The 24,638-nt window shown below is 38.2% G+C and overlaps 1 protein-coding gene across 1 annotated transcript in view; it reads left to right on the top strand.

Annotated features, from left to right (window-relative positions):
- Nucleotides 1-21,956, top strand: part of LOC139717238 (TBC1 domain family member 2B-like) — a 70,680-nt gene extending 48,724 nt beyond the window's left edge. The window contains exons 15-30 of the mRNA XM_071628737.1: nt 396-581; nt 2,140-2,246; nt 3,924-4,009; nt 6,094-6,211; nt 7,831-7,945; nt 11,246-11,332; nt 12,102-12,166; nt 12,896-12,971; nt 13,406-13,501; nt 14,634-14,699; nt 15,502-15,560; nt 16,648-16,791; nt 17,400-17,466; nt 19,124-19,303; nt 19,613-19,690; nt 21,828-21,956. Of these exons, the coding sequence (XP_071484838.1) occupies nt 396-581; nt 2,140-2,246; nt 3,924-4,009; nt 6,094-6,211; nt 7,831-7,945; nt 11,246-11,332; nt 12,102-12,166; nt 12,896-12,971; nt 13,406-13,501; nt 14,634-14,699; nt 15,502-15,560; nt 16,648-16,791; nt 17,400-17,466; nt 19,124-19,303; nt 19,613-19,690; nt 21,828-21,956 (1,659 nt within the window). The remainder of the gene's footprint in view (nt 1-395; nt 582-2,139; nt 2,247-3,923; nt 4,010-6,093; nt 6,212-7,830; nt 7,946-11,245; nt 11,333-12,101; nt 12,167-12,895; nt 12,972-13,405; nt 13,502-14,633; nt 14,700-15,501; nt 15,561-16,647; nt 16,792-17,399; nt 17,467-19,123; nt 19,304-19,612; nt 19,691-21,827) is intronic.
- Nucleotides 21,957-24,638: the final 2,682 nt, after the last annotated feature.

Raw genomic sequence — 24,638 nt, 5'->3', positions numbered from 1 at the left:
AGAATACATAAGGTGTCATCACTTTGGGCCCCCACACTTTTTTCAACCCGGAAGTACGTAAGTGGTACTAAAATGGGAGTGGAAAGAATGAGCTGAGGACCTTTTTTTTTTTTTTTTTTTGCTTGTTAGCTGAAGAAACCCGGAAGTGGATGGGAACGGGGAGAGATGAGCTGAGGACCTTTTTTTTTTTTTTTTTTTGCTTGTTAGCTCATGAAAAACTGGGCCCCGACACTTTTGAAAACACTGCGCCGGCCCTGCTATTAATTGCTTCTTACCATTCCATGTCTAATTCTCTTGCATTTCTCAGTCGATCGTTATCTACTCGTGCCCACAATGTAGCCTGGAACTTGCTTCAATACGATATAATGCTTGTCTCCCCTCTGTTCCACTTGAAGGTGAACGAACTTGAGAAGGCGGAGCCTCTGGTTATCAAGACGGCAACAGACTCCGCCCCCACCACGCAAACTCCTGAAGTAGAGGGCAACACAAACCTGGCTGGGAACACCCCCGCTGATGTAATGGAACCTGCCCTGCCCAACTCACCGACATATGTGGACCCCATGGAATACGAACTACTGAAGGTAGAACATTGTTGGTCAATATGGAGGATGGCAACAAATTATATTCATTTCTGGTCAGTTTCCTTCTGTTTGCGTTTTTTATGCCTCCGCCACGAAGTGGTGCCGGAGGCATTATGTTTTCGGGTTGTCCGTCCATCCGTCCGTCCTTCCGTCCGTCCTTCCGTCCGTCCGTAATGAATTTTGTGGACAAGGTAACTATCAAAACCTGTTGAGGTATCCTAATGAAACTTGGCATGTATGTGTATCAGGGGGTGAAGTTGTGCCTTTCAACTTTTGGGTGCACATGCTCAAGGTCAAAGGTCAAAAGGTCAAGGTCAAATACATAAAATTTCACTATTTCCACCATATCTATGCAATGCCTGAAGATATTTTCTTGAAAATTAGTGTATACATGTATTACCCAATTAAGATTCTCTGGTGAAAGTTTGGGTCATGAGGTCAAAGGTCAAAAGGTCAAGTAAAAATATCAAAACTTCTTTTTTTTTCTCCGTACTTTGGAAAATTGTTCAAGGTATCTCCATGGAACATAGTTTATACATGTACTGACTGGCAGTGATTATCTAGAGAATGTAGGGTTCATGGGGTCAAAGGTCAAGTGCAACAATTCAAAATTTTACTATTCCCCTCATGTTTATGCAATGCCAGCAGGATTACTTTTTTTTTTTACACTTGGTGTATGAATGTGTAACCTAATAGAAATTCTCTGGAAAGTTTTTTTTTTTCTTTTTTTTTTGCCTCAAAGGTCAAAGATCAAGTGAAAGTGCTGAACTAACTTTTTCCTCCATATCGGGGAAGTGGCTCAAGTTATCTTGAAACTTACTACATATTTATGCATGTTCTACCTGAAAGTGATTATCTTATGAATTTTAGAGTCAAAGGCCAGATGAAAATGGTAACAATTTACTATTCAATACAGAAATTGCACTTTTTCTCCATACCGGTACCTTGAAAATTACTCAATGCATAAATATATGAATGGGTCAAAGTCAAGTTAAAGTCCTTAAATCCCCAAATACATGCTCTCCTATTCATCCAATTAAACCTAGGTCAAGGAAGGTGAACATTCAACACATTTGTGACAAACTTGTCATTTCAATATTTTGCCAATTTTGTGAAAATGTAATCACACATTGTCCACATGTACTATCTAGACCTATTAGGAGAATCATGCATTATGGCGGAGGCATACCAGTCGCCATAGCGACATTTCTAGTTACATACTCAAATAGCTGCATCACTTCAGTGATCCCTCGCATTAATCCCCAATTTGAATTATCCTTCAGGTTTATGTCAGGTTCAAATGTGTGCATGTGTGTCAAACACCAATACACTGCTATAGCTTCTGACCATCCAAGCATTGAGAATTTAGGGTTTCTGGGAGGAACACTTTACTAGGGCTTTGTAAAGCTCAGTGGGTAGAGCACATGGCTGGCAGCTAGAGGTCTCCGTTTCCCAATCCCGAAGGAATCCCAATTCCGTTGCTCATTTTTTCACTATTCTTTTCCTAAAAAAAGGAGTGAAAATGGTTATACACTCGTATTTCCCTGTGATTTGCCAGGACTCGGCGAGGGCGTTTGAGATGCAGAACAAGTTCCTGAACAAGGAGATCTTGGAGCTGAACCAGCTGAGAAATGACGCAGTTGTCCGGGAAAAGTTTTTATCTGAGTGAGTGCCAGTGCCAAGTGTGGCAATAAAATTTATCTTAATTTTGCTTGATTTTTCTTGTGGTTTGGGTTGTTGTTGTTGTTTGTGTGTGTGTGTGTGTGTGTGTGTGTGCTGTGTGTGTGTGTGTGCTGTGTGTGTCTCTGTTTATGTATGTGTGTTTTGTTTTGTTGTTTATGTGTGTTTTTTTCTTATTTAGAAATTTGTATTGGTTTTCCTAAAACTTGTAACATTACATGAGAAGTACATGTAATTACAATATTAAATATCAAATTGACAACCACGGGAAATGGTGAAAAGAAAAATGTGATGTACCTGTACCTGTAAAACAACATTGCTGATGCTAGTATTAAAAAAAAAAAAAACACAATTCTGAACAGGTACATTTTGTAAAACAGATTCTCAATAGGGTACCATTTTCTGTAGTGAATGTTTTTCTCTCAGTAGCATATGTTTGTTTGTTTGTTTGTTTGTTAGTTTTTGTATTTATTTGTTTTTAAGGGGAGGGTAAGAGAAGAGGGAGGGGGAAGAAAGGAAAGGGGGGCGGGGACTGGATAAGGGTTGGTGTGGCAGGTGTGGGTTTTGAGTACACATACATGTACTGTATGTAACCGCCTCCATTTGGCAATGAAATCCAAACAAGTATGTACATCTTGTTCGGGAAGTGGTAAAGTTTGCAACTATTGTGAACCATCTTGTTTCTTAACAAAATGATCATGTTTGCTGTTTTCTCAGCTCTAATTTCTGATTAGCTTATAAGTGTAGTCTATGGTGAATAGTGTAGTCTATTGGTTAATAGTTGTGAGAAATTCTGACCGACTATAAGCTCAGTCCCACTTATAGAATCTTATGTTGGGTCAAGAGATACCATGGGGCAGTGCTTTAACCCCACAAGGAAAAGCTGACCAATTGTATGCTAAGTCTGGGGGGGGGGGGGGGGGGGGCGCCTACTGCGGGATCGCGACGAAAATCGGCACACACATTGCGTATGACGAAATCTAAAGTACCATGAAGTTAATTTTTAAAAATGTAATTTATGCTAAATTAGGCTAATTTATGCATTATGATGCATGAAATCAGACATTTGGTATAAATCGCAAAATAAAGCTCAAAACAAGCAGATTTTTTGTGTAAATATTCTTTTTAGTGTCCTTAGCAAATGTAAGAGAAAAAAATTGTGCCATCAGCAAAAATTTCTGAAGTATTGTTTTTTTGAATTTCTTATGTATTTCTTTGATTTGTATACTTTGTTTTTCATTTTTTTTCAATAAAATTTGTCTGTGACATTGTTTTGAACACGAAAATATGCTATTATTTGATTTTTATCAATAAAACCCCCAAATAATCATGCTTTTATGAAATTTGCCTGTAAGCACAGTTTGCATTGAAATTGTACAGAAATTCACGTTTTTGAGCAATTTTTTGTCTGACATGCACATTCATATTTATGCGCAACTTCGGAACCGCATGCCCGGACATCGCAAATTTGGTGTCAAAAGATGCGGGAGACTCGAAAGAAAAAAGTCATGAAACGTCGCGGCGATAGCTTTTCGCGATAGCGATACATTGCACGAAACGTCGTGGGGGGCCTCTTACATTTGCTAAGGACACTAGAAAGAATATTTACACAAAAAAATGTGCTGGTTTTGAGCCCTTTCTTTGCCACGTTTCTTTTCACAGAAAGTACATCGACCTGGAAGCAGAGTATTGTAGGACGGAGAGCAAGTATCTCCTCCTCCTGAATGAAATGAGAGGACCACAGAGAGGTGAGGCAGAACAGTAGAGGATAATATGTGACCCTGCACCACAAAACAAACAAAAAGTCGCCAGATATGGATTTTTAGCTAAGACCATATTCTGAAAGAGCAGACTCTAAGCTTTAAAATGATGTATAACTCAAATCAAATGATCTGAATATTGGAAAGAAAGCACAAACTCAGGAAAAGTACGAACTGAGAAAAGAGGCTCTGAAGTACAGTGTCTATTCAAGCGCTTAATCTTTACCAAACTGTGCTAGCTGCGCGATGAATGGGACAAAAAACAGGAAGTAAACCACCAGAGTAACAACAATGAAGGGATTATCAGATTAAACTGAAATTAAGCATGCCTCATTAACACATTCTGTACATATCTAATGCCAACTTTCAAAGCAGTAGCACTATCCTTTCAAAAGTTATTAGAGTTGAAAGTGAAGAGTGTGTGCAAGGTTTTTAAGAAATGAAAAGGGGATTCTAAAGACACACCTAATCACACTATTCTACCAAAAAAAATGTTCGAGATAAACTGCTAAAAAACACACTTTCCTGTTTGTTATATAATCCCAAATTTTAGCATAGTGTAGAAGAAGACTTGCACTTTCAGAAAATATATAAAAGTCAAGATTGGCTAGGTTGACCCATTTCACCTATTTTCAGTCCTTACACAATATCAGTGTTTGCGACTTTTTGTTTGTTTTGTAATGCACAGTCACATATACTCATTGCCTGTAGAGGGCAGACTTTATAAAATGCCTGTGACCACATTGATGTTGTGCATACCCTACTCCGTAATGGTGGCTTTTGCCCCGCAAGCTCACAGAAAAATTGTACAGGGCACCACTCCTTGGCTGCTACTTGGCTGCTGGTATGCTAGCAAAGGAGCACTGTCTGCGGTGAGGGTTAAAGGACAAGTCCACCTTCATGGACATGTGGGTTGAGTGAATGCAGCAATAGAACACATCAGTGAGAGTTTGAGCAAAATCGGACAATCCGTTCAAAAGTTATGAATTTTTGAAGTTTCTGCTCAGTCACTGCTGGATGAGAAGACTACTACAGCTTGTGATGTCCCATGTGTACAACCATATAAAGAAAGTATAAGGAAAATTCAAGATATTTTCACTTTTCTCGCATAATATAAAAACACTTGACTTCCCTCTTTCAGAAGGCAAGGAGAATAATATTACACTTAACATACGTCAGTGATGAGTCGAAAAAATGTGCACTTTTTTTCAAAAAGTAAACATTTTGTGAAATTCTCTTTATATTTTTTTCTTATATTGTTGTACACATGTGACATCATACACTCTAGTAGTCTTCTCATCCAGCAGTGATTGTGCAGATACTTTAAAAATTCATAACTTTTGAATGGATTGTCCGATTTTTCCCAAACTTTCACTGATGTGTTCTACAAATATTGCTGCAGTCACTCAATTCACATGTATATGAAGGTGGACTTGTCCTTTAAGCCTAGCACCTACAGTGTATCTCCAAGCACTCACAGACGACGGACAAATCACCAGGGCAGTGTTATACTGTGAATAAGCACTCTTACTAGTACATGTAGGTCTACTTCTCTATACAACTGCTTTGGGCAACATCAATCATTATCTGACCCAAATTGGCAACAGTGGTGAAGGCTAAAACTACCGTGCTCAATGTTTCCTACAGACGGTCAGTATTGGACGAAACCATTCGTTCAAGCGTATTGTAGTATGTTGATACTTGTTAATAGAATCTTCTCTTGATAGTGAATGCACACTTTGCAAAATGTTTGTGCTTTGGAATGATTTGTCATGCTTTTGAATTTTTTTTTCTTTTTATTTCCTTTGTTTTTAACGAAAATAAAGGGGGGGGGGCGTGCGCCGGTTGCGCCCCCCTCTGGATCCGCCACTGATAACGATTTCTTTAATTGGTCCATCCAAAATCTTAGATTGTTTATGTGTAGAAGATGGTAATGATTTCAGTTTTATTTGAAAAAAAATATATAAACGTGTATTTATTGCATTCATTTGTGAAAAAAGAAACGCAAAGATTTCAGGTGTTAATTTATTATTGTGGCATTGCTTCTCTTTTTCTTCTTCTTCTTCTTCTAGGTGATCGGTCGGACCGAGGAGCCACCGATTCTGATGACATCGTGTCTAAACTTCTGGCTGAAGCCATGGATTCCGAGGTGAAAGCTGACAAGATTAAGTCCTACTCCCAGAGTTCAAGGTAGAGTGTGCTCTCAGGATACATTCTACACCCACACTTGCCTTAGGGTGTGTTTATGCTCAATTTGCGAAGGCAGAATCAGCGTTTTGAAATGCTGATTCAAAACGCTGTTCATGGGAGCACTGTTTATGCTCACTTACTTCGAGCCTTGGAAAGAGCGTTTAATTGCGATAGCTTCGCTGACCTCAGCAGAGGCAGGTCAAATTGGGGCGCGTGCTGCGATTGGTGGCCTGGCCTGGGAGAGCAGCTGGGAAAGACATGCGTATACACAGTACATGGGAAAATTGCACAGGTCAGGGTAGCTGGCTGGCCGGGCATGCGCTTCTTCACGTGAACCGGAAAGGCGTTTAGATGACGTCACTCTAAACGCGTTTAGAAACGCTGTTGCGTTTATGCTTCCCCGTCAAACGTGATTAGTCAGAAACGCCGATCGTAAACGCACCTTTTTGTGCGTATTGGATCGGCGTTTTGAATCAGCGTTTCTATCGAAGTGAGCATGAACACAACAGCGTTTTGCACTAATCACGTTTCAAAACACTGATTCTGGCCCGAAAAGGGGAAGCATAAATATGGCCTTAGTCAAATCTATTTGGACTGAATAGATAGCTTCGACTTTAGAGAGAAAATTTCAATTATGAGTAGCTAAGTCAATAGAATGAATTATAAAGATAAGAAGAATTGAAAAGACCTCCAACTTTAAAGGGACATTCCAGACGATTTTCATAATTTCACATCATGTAGTACATAAATTGACAACTCCATGTATAAATTTGGGGAATTTATTGTGGTTCTTGAGCAGAGAAACAATAGTTTGAATAATCTTTAACAAATTACACTGAACAAGGAAGATGACATAGGAGGTTCACATATTTCAAAAATGTAGCAGTGTAATTCCATTACAATACCGCTTGCTTGCAAGTTCACCTGTGTATAATCTATGCATGCCTTCTTCTTTTGTTCTGCTTCCTTGAGCCCCAACTCATGCATTCTTATGGTGACTCTGCCATGTCATCATCCTTGTTCATTGTAATTTGTTCTAAATTTTGAAAATATTCTTATTCTTCATCCCAATTATCACAAATTCTGAAACTCTGTCCTCAGTATAACTAATTTATAGCTGTTCAAATGTAGAAATCTGAAAACCACCCGGAGGTCTCCTTTAATAGTTGATTATTTGACTTATGCAAGGTCAACTATATCAAGGTTGACTGTATTGGCTAGACTCTCCTCTGTATGTGTGTGTATGCACAAGGCAAGTGATTGATTGATTTGAATTTATTTCCACTTTGTGTTCACAAAAAAAAAAGAAAATTAAGAAGCCAACAACAACTGAATTACAATCATGGTTTTTATGGTGTGGAAAATTATCTAGTAAATAATTTCTACTCAAAAGTGAAATCTGCTATGCAAGACATATAAGTACAATGCTACTCCATGTTTGAATTTCATAATGTGTTATTAAAGCGATCATTATCTTCAGATGAATGGTACTTCCAATGATTCTGTATCTTTCACATTCATGGTCAATTATGAGTTAGCATCTGTATCGTTCTATTTGTCTAATTTTACTCTATTTGCTAACAATTTCCCATCATTTCTTGGTGTCTCCTGTTTTGCAGGGAGCAGCTTTACGACAAGTACGGCTTCATCAGCGATGAAAAGAGCGGACAGGAGGATGACAACTCTCTCGTTACCCAGGCAACCAAACTTCAGAAGCGGTCCGAAGAAATCAAGGTGAGCGCTGGAGAGGCTGGTATCTTAAGAATTCAGAAGAGTTTCCTTATTTTCATTGAAATGCAGATCAATCCATAGGGATGTTTTCCAAAGACAAAGTTCAAATACCCCTTCGATATTCTTCCATCTCATTTCGAAGCCCAATACTTGCTTCTGGGCCCCGTTTCATCAAAAGATGAATTTAATGTTAAGTCAAGATAATCCATGATTAACTTCTCATATCAACTCTAAGTCCACTTAATCTCTGATTAACTTCCAAGCTAAGTTAAAGTCTGTTTTATCAAGACACCCACAGTTGGAAAAAAAATTAACTTCCTCCAAAATCAATTATAAGTTTTCTCAACCACTCCAAATCCATGATCAACTTAACAGCTAATAAATATCAACTTTAAGTAGAAACAGTCTAGGTAGACTCAATTGTAAGGCAGTTTAAAGAAGAAAGATGACTGTCACACTTTCCTAGTCTAGCTGGGGTCTTGTCACAAATGTTTGTCTGTTACCTGCTCACTTTCTCTAACATTTAGTTGCGTTTCTTTCATGTAATTATGGTCTTTTCCTTGCTTGAAATTCACGATCGGCACGCATTGCGTACGCGACTGCTGCACGCAAACACCCTAGACAGCAGTCTCAGTCCCAGCCTGCGCGCCCGGCGCCTCCGCCCGCCCGCCAGTCAAGCCATCGCCAGCAAGAAGGGCAAGTAACCGAATACGGTACTGTAACTGGAACTGCGTCTGTGTGCAATGCATATCTTGCCAAAGAACCCATATGCGAGGAAACCAGTGATTTCTGACATGTGTAGGCCTACGTAGAGCTACGTGTATTTCGTCAATAGATACTAATTAAGAGTTTAGTAGGCCTGTACAGAAAATAAAGAGTTTAATTCTATAGCACCGAGTACGACAGTAACTTGAGATCTAAGTTAGGCTAACCAGTAATAGGCTTAACGTTAGGCCTAAGTAACGTTATGTTCAGCGAGTCGTTTGTACTTACCGTATAACACGTACCGTAGAGTCTACTGCAGATTATAATTGAGCGTCTAAGTCTACAACGTTAGAATTTCGACATGTAGACTCGCGATCTATTCTTTACAAAGCCGATCTGCGCCGTAGAGGTAAAAACAAGCGACTGTAGTCACCACACTCTCACAAGTTTCCATAATCCTACACGTAGGAAACACACAGGACTTCAGCCTATTGAATTTAAGACTTGAAACAATGCATAGGCCTACACGACCTTCACCTCGAGCTCGGACAGTCAGTTACCGTACGTTTAGATCCATGTCAATGTCAATGAATACTACTGAGTGATTTACTGAGATCCTACCATAGAGATGTATACTGACTGTATACATTGTAATTAAAATATCTCCATGGATCCTACGTAGTGTGCGGAATCTTTACGGTACGCGTGTACGCAGATTTTCGTTGAGCTCGGGATGTGCTAGATCTACTGACGTACTTTTTCAGTACAACGCAAAACGGCGTATTTTGCGGTTTTGTTGCAAACTTATATTACTTCTAATTCAGCGGCTGTAGCGCTAATAATAATGCGTCGCACTAGCAGACTACGATTCCGTGGCCATGGCAAACAATCATGTTTTTGTTGTTTGTTTTGCTTAATGTATTGTTTTGTTTTTAAGCAGACAATACCGGAAACCAGCCTCGTCCCGTGTTTTTTGTTTTGACTAAATCAATAATTAAGTCATGGTGATGAGCTATAACTATAATTGACTATTAAGTCTCTTCGTAAAACGGAAACTTGCAGTTGATTTAAAGTTATAGCAGACTTCAAGTTGGATAAAGTTAGCATTGATTTCACAATCAACGCTAACTTTATCTTGATAAAACAGGGCCCTGATCAGCTAAATGTAAAGTTGAAGATGTATAAAATTGCAGCTCCTCAATTTTAGAGATTTTTTGTCCGTGCAGACTGAGCTCTGTGGTGATGTTCAGATGTATGAACAAAAACAATAAAGCATTAAATGGTTTGGAGAATTTCATAGCCTGAGATGTATGAACAAATATCACCATGCTGATAAACTGTTGACTGAATGGTTTATCACGCTGCTGTCTCTTGAAAATCTTCAGTAGGGGATATCAGGTTTCTGGAAAATTTTCACTTTTTTTTTACTTTGAAGTGTTTGTCAATAGTTTTCAACCCAGACATTTCCGTGGCTTAATAATCATGCACAATATCACAGAATATGGTGACATGTAGGACTGTGTATATTCCATTTTCAAGATGGCAACATTGTTAACTCTTTTTGTGTCAGTGTGGAAACCCCATGTGTACCACGTTATTCTGAGACACGAAGGTAGTAATGCTTTGAGAAAGAAATCTGCTTTTCCAATTTGTATATAACTTCAATCTACAAATTTCTGTTAAGCTGAACATATTGTCCGCAAAGTTCAAGAGGAATTGCAAACCTTTGCATCGATAGAAATTGTATGACAAATCAATTTTCAATTATTCTTTTAGTTGTAAATGACCAGTTGCTGCATTACTGTAAAGGCATAACTTTTGTACATAAAATCGTGACAAACACTTAGAATGTACACGCAAATCTTGTTTGGAACACCGCTTGATAGTTAATCACCACACAGAATGCAAGCCGCATGTGAGAGGAACAAAAGCACGAGAAATGCTTTCATTGCACCTCGGGATTTGGCGATTATCCATCAGTTTTGGCGGCTTTGTGTGTTTGAGCAGAATTTGCGAAGTTGGCACGCCGTCGACTGAGCCGGACGTGCGAACGTGGCACATAAAGAGTTAAACAGAACCCTGTCTGATTTTATCACAGTCTTGTCAGAGAGTAATTATACATGTGCTGTCATCTCATGATGAGCTTCTTTTGTAATCTTTTGAAAGGAATGGTAAAGTTTTGGAAGAGACCTAGCTTCAGGTTTCATTTTTTTTTTTAATGAAATGATGAGAAACCTCTTACAAAATATGAAAGAGCAATAGCCATGTAATTCTATAAAGAGGAATTCAACATTTATTTGATAAAAATTGGTTTTGAAATGGCCGAGGTAGCCAAACAAAGCGATCCTAATAAAAGATTAGACGTACCTTTTGTTGGGATCACTTTGTTTTACTTTATTTTTGGATATCTTAGCCATTTTAAATTAACTAATTTTCGTCGTATAAACTTTGAATTCCTGTAAGAATGGTATGCTGTGTAATATCTTATAAATGGTGTCTCAGTAAATTACAAAAAGTTTAAAGTTCAATGCTCATCTCCACCAATACTGTGCCATCCTTTTGAGTCTTTCTCCCCATCCTTTCTTGTATTGATACCAGTCAAAGCGCTCAACGGCAGAGGTTTCCCGGGGAGTGAAGTGGGAGAATTATCTCGTAGCCCACCCTGAGAAGGACCTCGCCATGACGGTGAGTCATTTGATCTTTGAAACGTCATGAAAACTTTAAAGACACTCATTAGGCACTTTCATGTAGGCCCAATGTTTCAAAATAGTACATCTGTAGAATCTCTTGCTTAGATTTTCAAAACCCAATGACAAAATATCATGTTATTTGACATCATAATTTATAATTTATAATAATAATAATTTATGATGATAATTTATAATATTTGACATTATAAGACATTTGTGCGATGGATCCCGTCTTTGCCTTGTGTATGTGACCCGATCGATTGTGGCAACCTGCGCACAAATCGTATGTGATCTTTTGAAGTCATGTGGTCTCCCGAAGTCATAAGCTATCGCATTTCAAAAAAGAAATAAGAAATAGGCTGATGTGAAAACGCCTTTGTGTTTCGATGATGGAGGTGGATGCATCATGAATTAATCTGTCAGATATCAGTGTCATCTTTTCATGACTTGTCATCTTCTGTGTTTCAAATTTCATGAAATTCTTCTGTCGAGTTCTTCCACATGTCTTTTATTGCAGTTGAGTGACATATTGCTCTACGTGGATGTAGATAAGCAACAAATTGATCAGCTCTCAAAATTCTCAAAGTTTATAATGTTGAATGGATTGTCCAATTCTTCATTTACTTAATTTTCAAAGCTTTTCACTAATCTTCCTGCATGTTGTTGTGCAGAATTCACCTACATAATATTGTAGGGAAACTCTTCCTTTAAACTTTTTTTTTTTTTTTTGCTGCTCCCCACCCAATTTTTCTTCCCCATTCCAGCCAGAGCTAAAGACTCTGATTCGTGGAGGCATCCCCCATGAGTACAGGGCTAGGATCTGGAAATGGTATGTAGCCAGTGACATCATGGAGTGGATTTTACTCTTTCTTGTCAACTTTGGTACTACTCTTTAAAATACCGACAAATCTGCTGAACTTTGTTTTATGAATGCACATGATTATATGACAAGCTGGTACAGAAAGATTTAATTGGTTGGACGAAGACATTTGGACATGAGGTTGTAGATGCTAAATTGATTAGAATGATTGTAGGCTTTTAATTTGTGATTTACCTTTAATATCTTTGTCATTATAATAAATCTGTACTTTGATGAAACTGCAACCATTCTGAGTGACTAAATATGCCTGTTAACAGGAATATGGTGGGGGAACACTTTTATAATACCAGAGTTGTAAAGAATGCATTCATTTCCATGTTGTAGGTCCAGATTTTGGCCATTGATATGGTGTGTATGAAGTTATTGGATAGCAGATGACCAATACCAACCCCCGTTCATGGGGGAATAATCTTCCAATTCAAATTTGATCAGCAATGTCAGCTTAGGAATAATATTTTAAATGGTATCCTGTGCACTTCTGTGGAAGAAAAAAGTACAACACTAAAGATAGTTTGTGTGGCAGTGGTGTCAAATATGCACAGGAAATTGTGAACAATACATGCACCAAGAAAATAATTTCTTTTCGAGCCGATTCTCAATGCTATCATCTGACTATCCCAAGTCATGTACTCTCCTAACACCGATCTCCTTGTCTTGTATGATTATATCTTCCCCCAGGTGTGTTGATATGCGAGTACGTAAGGACAAGGAAACGACTGGAATGGGATACTATCAGAAGTTACTAGACAGCAAGGTAACAATTCATCAGTCACCAATCTTTATTTTTCTTTCAAAAAAAAAAAGTTGTCTTTGGACATGCTCTTGGTATACAATTAGAGTGATACATTTCTTTCTTTCTTCTGTTTGTTTTTCTTTTTTTTTGGCATGTCCACCTCAGTTGCTAAATTCTCAAACTGTTATAGTGCCCAAATATTTTAAACAACAAATTTTGATTTGGTGAAATTGTGTGTATAAAACAATGAATAGCTTCTCAACACCTACATGTAACCTTACCACCCAGCACATTGTGTTACTAACCCCATCAAATGCTATATTTATGAATCATGTGACATGAATTCATTTTGAGTTCATAAGTTGGGGGTGGGGGAACAATAAAACTTATACATAATGTAGCTGTGGTCTTATCTTCATCCTTAATACATGTATTTCTTTACTCATCCACGGCAGAGTTTCAGGTCCAGTCCGGCCACCAAACAGATTGAGTTGGACCTCCTGCGGACGTTGCCTACCAACCGTCACTATGACAACCTGGAGTCACAAGGCGTGAGTTCATCTTCTCTTACCACCTGTCATCTGACTCATCTCGTGCTGGCTTTTAAAACCTCTTTTAGGCTGAATTAAGACTAAACTTGTTACCTGCAACTCACAGACATGTTGACTGTGATTTCGTGAATATTGTACAACAGCAATTTTTCTGTGGCATACTGTATACTCCCGATATTTGGCAAGTCAGGTTCTATTTGCAAATTAAAAAACACGGAAAAATATTTCTAACTCTGGTCTCGACATGAATATGGCGTACTTGCACACATTTCTCAGTTCATGACTGTACGCTACTATCACAAATTTTACCACTTGTGAAATTGTCGTCAAGTCCTAATTCACATAAAATTAGACGCACTATTTGCGTATAGAGTATTTAGTTGAATGTTTTTCAAATATTTGTGAAAATTTCCTGGACTTAACATGGATACACAAGAGGACATGATAAGATCCCATCTCCATGGAGAGTACTTTGTGTGTAAGTCTACGTATCACTTCTTAAAGGGATGGTATAGTTTCGGTTGAGATGGGCCTCAGGTTTCCAACGCTTTTTGAAGATAATGAGACACCTCTTATGAAATGTGAAAGAGCATACAATTCTGAGAGGAATTTGAAGATGATTTGATGAAAATTGGTTTTGAAATGGCTTAGATATCCAAAACAAAGTGATCCTAATAAAAGGTGGGACCCACCTTGTGTTAGGGTTGCTTTGTTTTACTTTGTTTTTGGATATCTTAGCCATTTCAAAACTGATTTTCATCAAATTAACTTTGAATTTCTGATTTGATGTAATTGTTTGCTCTTAGACATTTGATGAAGTGGTTTCTAAGTATCTCACAAAAAGTTAAAAACTGAATCATCATGTCATCCATTTCTATACCATCCCTTTAATGTTAGAGTGATTTTAGCAACGTCGCTATACAGTGGGAGCTGAAAAAGCAGAGAGGGTGTCATCAGATACCCATTCTAGTAAGGCTAGAATTCATAACAGTCCCATGTATTGACTATAAAGTTGGTAGAACTAGTGAATGGATGCAAGGATGTGTCTTCTTGGTCATAACTGATTATGTTGTGTTTGGGAACTGTTTGACAGAATGGTTGATTGATTTTTCTGGTTGCTTTTGTCTCCTAGATTCCCAAACTTAGGCGAGTTCTTCTGGCTTACAGCGTACACAACCCAGCTATTGGCTACTGTCAGGTAAGTCGTGAGTCTTCCATGATTCTTTTTCACCTCAGTTTGATTGTCTAGTAATCCTCTATTAACAGAGCTGCCAAGTTTTCCCTGATCTTCGCAAACGCTCCTTGCTATAATATTAGCCATCTCTTCATATTTTGATCAAGGAAAATAAGTCTCCTAGATTTTGGAATTATGTTCATCTATATTTTGAATCAATACTCTGGTGATTAATTGTGGGTTTTATGTGATTATAGGTTTTTTAGAATGATGGCATGCTTGACATTTTATGTTGTACTATTTCAAGAATGAAGTTACACTTTATGACATTTTTCAGATAGTTCACTATTTATGAAATGATGTCACAAAGCAATTGTGACATCATCGCACATCTCTCCACTCCATCACAGCTACCACCTGACTTCTTGCCTCCTTTGTTTGTTTGTTTTTTTGGAAAATTTTAATCCATAATGAGAAACAAACATATTCTGCCTACTTTTAAGTTTTTTGGTGGAAACTATTTGCCACAGTGCTTGTAATATTTTTTGTTTAAGTGTAAAGTTTGATGTGCTGTGAAACCAGAAATGTTCGCGTGCATTTTAATTTTGCGAATTCCACAAGAGCCAAGATTTGCAAAATGGAAATGATATGTGAAATTTCTTGTCTACTCTATATGCATTGAATGGCAGTGGTAATTCCCAGAAATGTCATGCCTCTAAAAAGGCTGTCTGTTCCAATTCACAAAATGTCATGCTGCAAAAATATCTTGCTTTACAACATGGTGATCTCTATTAAACTGCATGAAGTTTTCCTTCTTCTGTTTCAGGGCCTGAATCGTGTAGCTGCCATTGCTCTCTTGTATCTGGAAGAAGAAGATGCCTTTTGGTAAATATTAGAAAATCTGACCGATTAATTAATCCATCCAGCCATGTGGTAAATTATGCCTCAGAACTTTCAAATCGTCTTGTCCGGAGACTCCAACCCCAAGCACCTTCTGATCTGGAGATTCTCCCGCCTGAAACCCCTAGCAAACGGGAGACTCCAACTTGATGTGCGTGAAGCGCAAAGTTCCTTACGGCTGGGGTCAAGGGCCCGCGTAAGGGCCCTGGAAGCTCTAGGGTTCTAGATGCTCTCTCGTGCTATCTAAGGCTTATTTTTCAACATACGATGACAATAAGTAAGAAATCATTTCAAGCGGGAGACACAGAGCCAGGGCGGGAGAAATTAAATCTCAAGCGGGAGAACGGGAGATTTTGCAAAAATGGGCTTTCGGCAGGAGATCTCCCGTCGAAAGCGGGAGAGTTGGAGTCTCTGCTCGTCCTCTCTCTAAGTTAGCAATTCTGAATTTTACTGCATACCCTATATTTGAGAAATATGGGGTGGAAATGTTTACTTCATTGACTCTGTACAGAAACCTACATGAAATTTTCAATTTTCTTTTTCTACTCTCATTGATTCTGTGCCAAGAAAAATCAAGAAGGAACTTAAAATCAAAGTAAAGAAATGAAGAGTTTAATTGCTAAATGAGTTAAGTGCCATTTTTAGACATTTTAAGGTAAGTCCGTCATCAGAGCAAAATTAAATAATTCCAGCGATAACTCTCTTGTTGCGTATCAAAGAATATTCTTGAAGTTTGTTAATATGATTAAAGATATCCCATATTTTCTTATCATTTCATCTTTGTTTTGGCAGGTTTACTAGCAAATATCTCCAGTTGATGAGAATGGAGTTAACTCATTTTGAAATCAAACTCTTCAAATATTTGTTTCTGGAATTTGACAATGTGAGGCAACTTTTCTTGAACAGTTACATGTACCTTATCAACTTGTCTTGAAAACAGCAAGAACAATAATGCTTGCCGAAACATTGAGAGTAGATAGGCCCTTTCCAGGGCCACATACATACCCAAGGAAGAATATTTGGTGCACCATTAAGCCTTCTACCATCCATCGTAACTTTTCCTCCACAACAGGTGTCTGATAGCCATTGTGGAGTACATCATGCCGGTGGACTATTACAGCAAGACGCTGATCGGCTCCCAGACGGACCAGAGAGTGTTCCGAGAGCTACTGGCTGAGAAGATTCCCAGACTTAACACCCACTTTGAGGAATATTCGTAGGTTGATTTGATTTTCTTTATACCATTCCATAATTGTTTATTAATGCTATAAATGCCATTGATTATTTCATGGTTTTCTCTTCACAGAAATCAAACTCATGTTATAGATATATGTGACCCTGCATCACAAAACAAACAAAAAGTCGCCAGACATGGATTTCTACTGAAAAGTAGATTCCGAAAGAACAGACTCTAAGCTTTAAAATGATGTATAACTCAATTCAAATGGACTCTCCTAACCTATCTAAATGTTGGTAAGAGATGACACACCCTGGAAAGTGTTTAGCTACTCGTCATTTCAAAGAAAAACAGTCATCAAGTTGACATACATTTTATATCAAATCAAAGCTTGGCATTTTCTCTACAACTTTGCTCACTACATGTCCAGCTTAATAGAAATCTATAGAGGTTACATACTAGTGTAGATTTGAAAAACAGAATGTTTGTTTCAAAGCATGACTACGTTGGCGTCTTGGAATAATGTGCCGCACAAGGGGTTTCCACCACGGAGCATACTTTGAGTTTGATAAAAAAAAGATTATATTCTGCATGGATTGTGGATGTCAGTAGAAAATTTAAATGTCTGATACTGTGACCTTTTTCAGAATTGACCTCTCTCTTGTGACCTTCAACTGGTTTGTGACCTGCTTCTGTGACAACATTCCAGCAGAGGTAAGGTCAAAGGTCCTGACCTCTTTCCTGTCAGCATGAACCCGTAGGGGAAATATCCAATTTTATTTTGAATACCTAACACAAGTCAGCCGTTCTCATGCCTAATGCATGGGGTAGTCAATCAACGGCGGCTGGATACTGCTGTCATTAGCTACTCCAGTGTGTTGATAGAAGTAAAGAAGGTTTCTTCAAATGGGCAAGTACAGTACTCTCCGCGTAATCGGGTATCGCTTTTAAACGGGTACTCCGTTTAATTGGGTAGTAATGTGAAAATCAGTTCCAATGCACATTAACCCGTTGAGGACGAGTCCCGAGTATACTCGGGCAGGTGTCTATGGGAAATGCGTGTTGTAGCAAAATCAGTCCGTCCTCAACGGGTTAAAATTACCTGATAATCGGGTTGCCTCTCCGCATTTATGGGTAAATAATGATTAAACATGAAAACACATGTACCAGTACCGACTTGCCACACATAAACGAACATTACACATGTGTATATATAGCTGGCACTCACAATAATTGTATAGACAGACTGGAGCTAAACACACTTGCGCTCCTCCCTTGCTCCGCAACAACATTCACAATACGAAAAGGTTGCACCGAAAATCAGGCCATGCACCAGCTCTATTTTTTTCTTCTCCCCAGTCACTTCTCGAAAAATAACCCAACGTTCTATGTGACTAGTGCACTCAAAGAGACGTGTTCATTTCGGAAAACGCCTGCTTTTTAGGGAGGAGTCTATAGTCAAAGACATATTTGTCCATAAAACGAGTGTAAATTATTGCTCGTGACTGAGAAAGTGTACGGTATGTACTGTATAATGTAGTGTAGGTGTTTGGTGCAGTGTACAATCAATGAACATACATATTGTGTGTATCAATTGTAAATGAGACTTGTTCTTCTGATAATCGGGTACTCCGCTTAATCGGGTAAGAAACGCTCTGCTCGAGCCTACCCGATTATGCGGAGAGTACCGTGCTGTAAAAGCTGTTCAATATGTTTGTGAAAAGGTATTTACCTCCGCCAAGGGAGGAGGTTATGTTTTCATTACTGTTTGTTTGTTTCTTTGTGTGTGTGTGCGTGCTCTAATTTCTGGTCCTGTCTATTCACAATATGTTCATGTGTCAGATTTGTTTGGGAAAATACTGGTTGCCATGGTAAATGCAGTACTGTAAAACATGAAATTTTGTGAATTGGAGCAGACGGCCTTTTTCGTGGCATGAAATTTGATTGCGTGATTTGCCACTGGTGCTCCATGCATATAGTGTAGACAAGAACATTCGTGTGCATTTTAATTTCGCGAATCTCGGCACTCGCGAAATTCGCAAAATTAAAACGCATGTGAATATTCCTCAGTTTACAGTATGTGACATTACATTAATTGGGACATATATGTTTGCAAACATGTTTACATCGATATATTCTCCTTGAGTAAATAAAATGATGAAAGAATGTTCAGTTTATAAATATACTGAGAAGACACACAGATAGTATAACGTGTGAATGAGCTGAGTGAGCTGTACATTGCTATGGCAACCATGATCGACTATTTTCAAATATTACAGAGCAATTTGTGCAATTCTATTTTGTTTGATTTTTTTTTTCAAATTTCTGTAGTGATGAATGTCATTGGAATCAGATTTTTTTTTTTTTTCAGACCATGCTGCGAATCTGGGATACGGTCCTATCAGAAGGCAACAAGGTTCTCTTCCGCTACTCCCTGGCCGCTTTCAAGCTCTTCGAGGACGAGATCCTCAAACTCAACGACTACCTCAAGATCTTTGCCTTCCTGAGACGGCTGCCTGAGATGCTCACTGACATCCAGCGCCTCTCCCAGGTTTGTGTGCACCATCTCCTCTTTTCTCCCATTTTCTAATAGTCTTTCTAGCCTCCTTGAAAGACAGCAGAATGGTCAGATGCCAGGCAAGTGTTTAACGTACAGTGATAAACGAAGACATGCTTATGGGCATGTTGCATTCATAGCTAGATCAGGTTGAATATTTTTTCGTAAGTTGTTAAATTTGCGAATACAATGTACATGTAGCATCGAACTCATGAAATTTGCAGAAATAAAGACCTCATCAAATGTATACAGGATATATAGTAATGTATTGTGTTTTCTCTTATTTTCAACTTCTTCGACCAGATCGCATTTGATGAGCTGAATCCATTCCCTAAGAGGCACATCAACAACAAGAGAGCGATCCACAAGGCTCACGTGAAGGTAATTTTAATTGCATTTGTCTTGTTACTCTCGCAAACTTGGCAGGCGCATTGCGTAATGGTAAAATTTGCTCCAAAAGATACCCTCAGTCTTCTTTTGACATTGATTCTATATCTGGCTTTAAGACTAGATTACATCAAAATTACTCTCTTTAGTTGAATGAAGACTTATATCTTTTAAGGCAATGATTTTGTAATTCATAATAAAAAAGCATAAAATGCACCAAAGGATGAAAATGCAAGCTCAGTTTCAAGCAAACGAGTTCAAAATCATATTCCAGAAGTCTTTGCTGTATCTTTTTTATTATGATCTTGACTATTCAATGTTAAATACTTCATAGGGTAGAATGAATAACCTCTTTTATATGAGCCTTTTCATTGCTCATGGGCAGTTGTTTGTGATGTATGCAGAATTTGTAAACCCTCAAAGTCAAACAAGACTATGTTATGATAGTGTCTCAGTTTTTGTTTTGCACATAGTCAGTGGAATGTCTTGCTGGTGTTAAAGTAGTCATACTCTTATTGTGACTTTTTTATTGCTCACTTCTACTTTTCGACTGACTCACATTTCTGTTTATCTGGATTATCTTTCTGTTTACTTGACTCTCGTTTTTGTGTCACTTGATTAATTTCTGTTTTGAATGACTTGTTCTGATTCACTTGACTCTCCTACTTGACTAATTTCTGTTTCATATGACTTGTTCTGATTCACTTGACTCTCCTACTTGACTAATTTCTGTTTTGAATGACTTGTTCTGATTCACTTGACTCTCCTACTTGACTAATTTCTGTTTCATATGACTTGTTCTGATTCACTTGACTCTCCTACTTGACTAATTTCTGTGTTGAATGACTTGTTCTGATTCACTTGACTCTCCTACTTGACTAATTTGTTTTGAATGACTTGTTCTGATTCACTTGACTCTCCTACTTGACTAATTTCTGTTTCGAATGACTTGTTCTGATTCACTTGACTCTCCTACTTGACTAATTTGTTTTGAATGACTTGTTCTGATTCACTTGACTCTCCTACTTGACCAATTTCTGTTTCGAATGACTTGTTCTGATTCACTTGACTCTCCTACTTGACTAATTTCTGTTTCAAATGACTTGTTCTGATTCACTTGACTCTCCTTTCTGTTTCACACAACTTATTTCGCTTTACATGACTCTCAATTCTTCTAAAGTTGAGTCGTTTCTGTATCACTTGACTCTCGTTTCCGTTTCACTTGATTCTTGTTTGTTTTATGTGACTCTGATTTCCTTCTCGACTCTTCTTTCTCTTTCACTTGACTCGTGTTTCTGTTTCATGTGACTATTTTTTTACTTTCACTTGACTCTCATTTCTGTTTTAGTAACTTTTTTTTTCTGTTTCCCTTTCAAGCACAACTGGACGAGCTGGAGACGATAAAGACCCACAATTTCACTTGATTGTTGTGTCTGTTTCATTTGACTCTCGATTCTTTTTAACTTGACTCATTTCTGTATACCACGCGACTTTCGTTTCTCTTTCACTTGGCTCTAAGTTCAGTTTCACTTGATACTCATTTCTGTTTCATGTGACTCTTAGTTCTGTTTCGCTGGACTCTTAATTATTCTGTTTCATGTGACTCTTGTTTCTCGTTCACTTGACTCTTATTTGCATTTCATATGACTCGTTTCTGTTTCACTTGATTCTTAACCCATATCGGGCCAACGCACCTGTGTTAACAAACGCCCAAGAAGTGGCCCAGCATCGTTCGCGCACACACACCGACAAACAGACAACTCTCCCAACAATCACTCTTCATTAGCAAGCAATGAAAAAAACATAGACAAGTTATATATCATTTGAAAGAGGAAAAAAATTTCTTTAATAATCCATGATATATAACATGCTGCCATTCAATGCATAGTACAGTCATAGTATTCAGCAGAAGTGAATGACGTCGTTCATACGTCATTTTATTCACTACAGGATATTCCGTATGTGGCCCCTGTGGCGTTCAGACGAACTACAGAATATCCCGTAGATGGCCCGATATGGGTTAATTCTGTTTCATGTGACTTTTGTTTCGCTTTCACTAGACTCACATTTCTGTGTTAAATGACTTTTGCTTCTATTTCACTTGACTCTTTTTTTCTGTTTCCCTTTCAAGCAACAACTGGACGAGCTGGAGGCGATAAGGGCAGAGTTTGTACCTCGCCACTCCCACAACGGAGACCAGATGGCCAGCGACGGCGAAGAGGAATACGACACGATTGAAGCCTTAGGAACGACGTCCTAGTGTGGGCCTTTGTCGGAGCAGTGCCCAGTCAGTTATTCAGGAATATTGACAAAACTATTTTTATGTTTGTGTTTTGGAAAACACTTCACGATTAAATCCAGTATGCGTGGTTACCACGCTTGCAGCGTGGTGGCAACCAAACAGCTGAGAGCATTTTGAGTGTTGATTTGGTTACTGCAGCTTTGAGTGTTGCAGCTTTGAGTGTTGCAGCTTTCCATACATGATGTGAAAATTTTTGTGTTATGAATTGTTTCATGCCAGTTAGATCAGAACAGTTTGACATGAAGGCATTAATGCAGTGATAGGGTCAGTCTTCTGTCTATGAGGAAAAAGAGAGTATAACAGAAAAGGTTATACGAATGTATGATTGATGTCTTTTAGTATTATAGCTTTGTGCTCACTCAATGCACATTGTTATCAAAATGCAGTCTTTCTAGAGTTCAGCATCAGTGATGTTCTGGGACCCACCCCAGAGACTCCAACCCCAAGCACCTTCTGATCTGGAGATTCTCCCGCCCGAAACCCCTAGCAAACGGGAGACTCCAAGTTGATGTGTGCGAAGCGCGAAGTTCCTAGGGTTCTAGATGTTCTTTGGTGCTATCTAAGGCTTATTTTTTCAACATACGATAGCAACAAGTAAGAAATCCTTTCCACCGGGAGACACAGAGCCAGGGCGGGAGAAATCAAATCTCTAGCGGGAGAACGGGAGATTTTGCAAAAATGGGCTTTCGGCGGGAGATCTCCCGTCGAAAACGGGAGAGTTGGAGTCTCTGCAACTTCATTTTATTCAGCTGTGGCCTTGATGGTGATGCAGCTGAGTTGAGACGGACCAAAGTCTGCTTTTTTAAGCAGTTTTTCCTCTTAATTCCTCCTTTTAGTCCCCTGAGGTGAGAAGTCATCAAAACATTCAGTCTCTCTGTGACACATTCAGGCAATACATTCCCCTCTGTGTGCGAATTTTGTGAGGAAAAGGAAGTCACGTTCAATATGTCTTCACTTTTGCAGTGACTGTGGCGGTACGACAATCTTAAGTCATAAATAGGAATCTTGTATTTGACGTGACACTGTCTTGTTTATGGAGAGCAATCTTGTTCAAATTTATATTTTTATAAGCCTGACTGGTTGTGGAGTAAAGCTGCAATTGTTATCGATTATTGTTACTGGTATATGGTGATCTCACCTTAACCCATTCCTACCCAGAGCAGGTGTACCATGTATTACCCCTATGGGGAATCACATTGTCTGGGAGGAGAAAGGTTAAACACCATCGAGATAATGTCTTCAATGCTAACAGAGTAACGCCATTACAGACATTGCAAGTGATTGACAAACTGCCCTCCGTGGATGTAAATAGATTACAATTATTTAGTGATTTTGAGTAATAGCCGTGATAAAAAGAAAAGTTTTGGGAATACATACTCGGGTGGTTTATCATGGATATAACTCTAAAACACTGAATAATCAGTATTAAGGACGATTTGTCACTTGCCATTAACAGAACTGGATGCAATAATCATTGATTTGAACATTGTAGATATGTCACGAATTTGATGTCTACTGACAATGATCTATTCAAATTCATTAAAGGACAAGTTCACCTTCATGGACATGTGGGTTGAGTGAATGCTGCAATAGTAGTAGAACACATCAGTGAGAGTTTGAGCAAAATCGGACAATCCGTTCAAAAGTTATGAATTTTTGAAGTTTCTACTCAGTCACGGGTGGATGAAAAGACTACTATAGCTTGTGATGTCACATGAGTTCAACGATATAAAGAAAGAATAAAGAAAATTCAACATATTTCCATTTTTCTCGCATAACAAAAGAACACTCGACTTCTCTCTTTCAGAAGGCAGGGGGAATAATATTACCCTTAACATAAGTCAATAGCAAGTTGAAGAAATGTGCACTTTATTCAAAAAGTAAAGTTTTGTGAAATTTTCTTTTTATTTTCCTTGTATACATATTGTAGTTGTACGCATGTGACATCATACATTGTAGTAGTCTTCTCTTTTAGCAGTAACTGCGCAGATACGTGTACTTAAAATATTCTTAACTTTTGAACTGATTGTCCAATTTTCCTCAAACTTTCACTGATGTGTTCTACTAATATTGCTGCATTCTCTCAATCCTTATGTATATGAAGGTGGACTTGTCCTTTAATGCCTCATCTTAAGTTTATAGAAAGTTCTAGAGACATGATAAAAAGTCGCCATGCTATAAAAAAAACAAATGTAGAATAAAAACCTGTATTTGGTTTTGATAACCTTAGTGGACATTGGGAGTGAGGACAAACTGATGCAGACCATGTGCAGAAAACTACAGTCATTGTTTTTATCAACTCATGCACTGCCTTTTTTGTCTAAATCTTGTCAAAGTTCATGGGAAAATGAACTCACCTCTTGTGCTTTTTACATTAAACTTGCCTCATTAGAAATACCATCAAATTTTTTGATAACTCAGAGGCCTGTAGCTACCATTTGGATTATTTTTTCATAATATCCTTTCATTTTTTAAAGCTTTTTTGTCACCATCTCAGCATTAGAAGTTCAAAATTCCGTACTCAGTGAATAAGATGTAATGCAAGGAAAATGTTTTTCCATGCATGCTCTCAAACAATGTCCCAAACAAAACAACTGCGTCAGTGGTATTGGACAAATCCTAAAACACAAATTTATAAAA

This window comes from Diadema antillarum, unplaced genomic scaffold (assembly GCF_040938485.1).
Source record: "Diadema antillarum isolate AM-2024a unplaced genomic scaffold, OU_Dant_1.0 scf00000073, whole genome shotgun sequence".
Taxonomy (NCBI): Eukaryota; Metazoa; Echinodermata; class Echinoidea; order Diadematoida; family Diadematidae; genus Diadema; species Diadema antillarum.
This window is presented reverse-complemented; position numbering and strand designations above follow the sequence as displayed.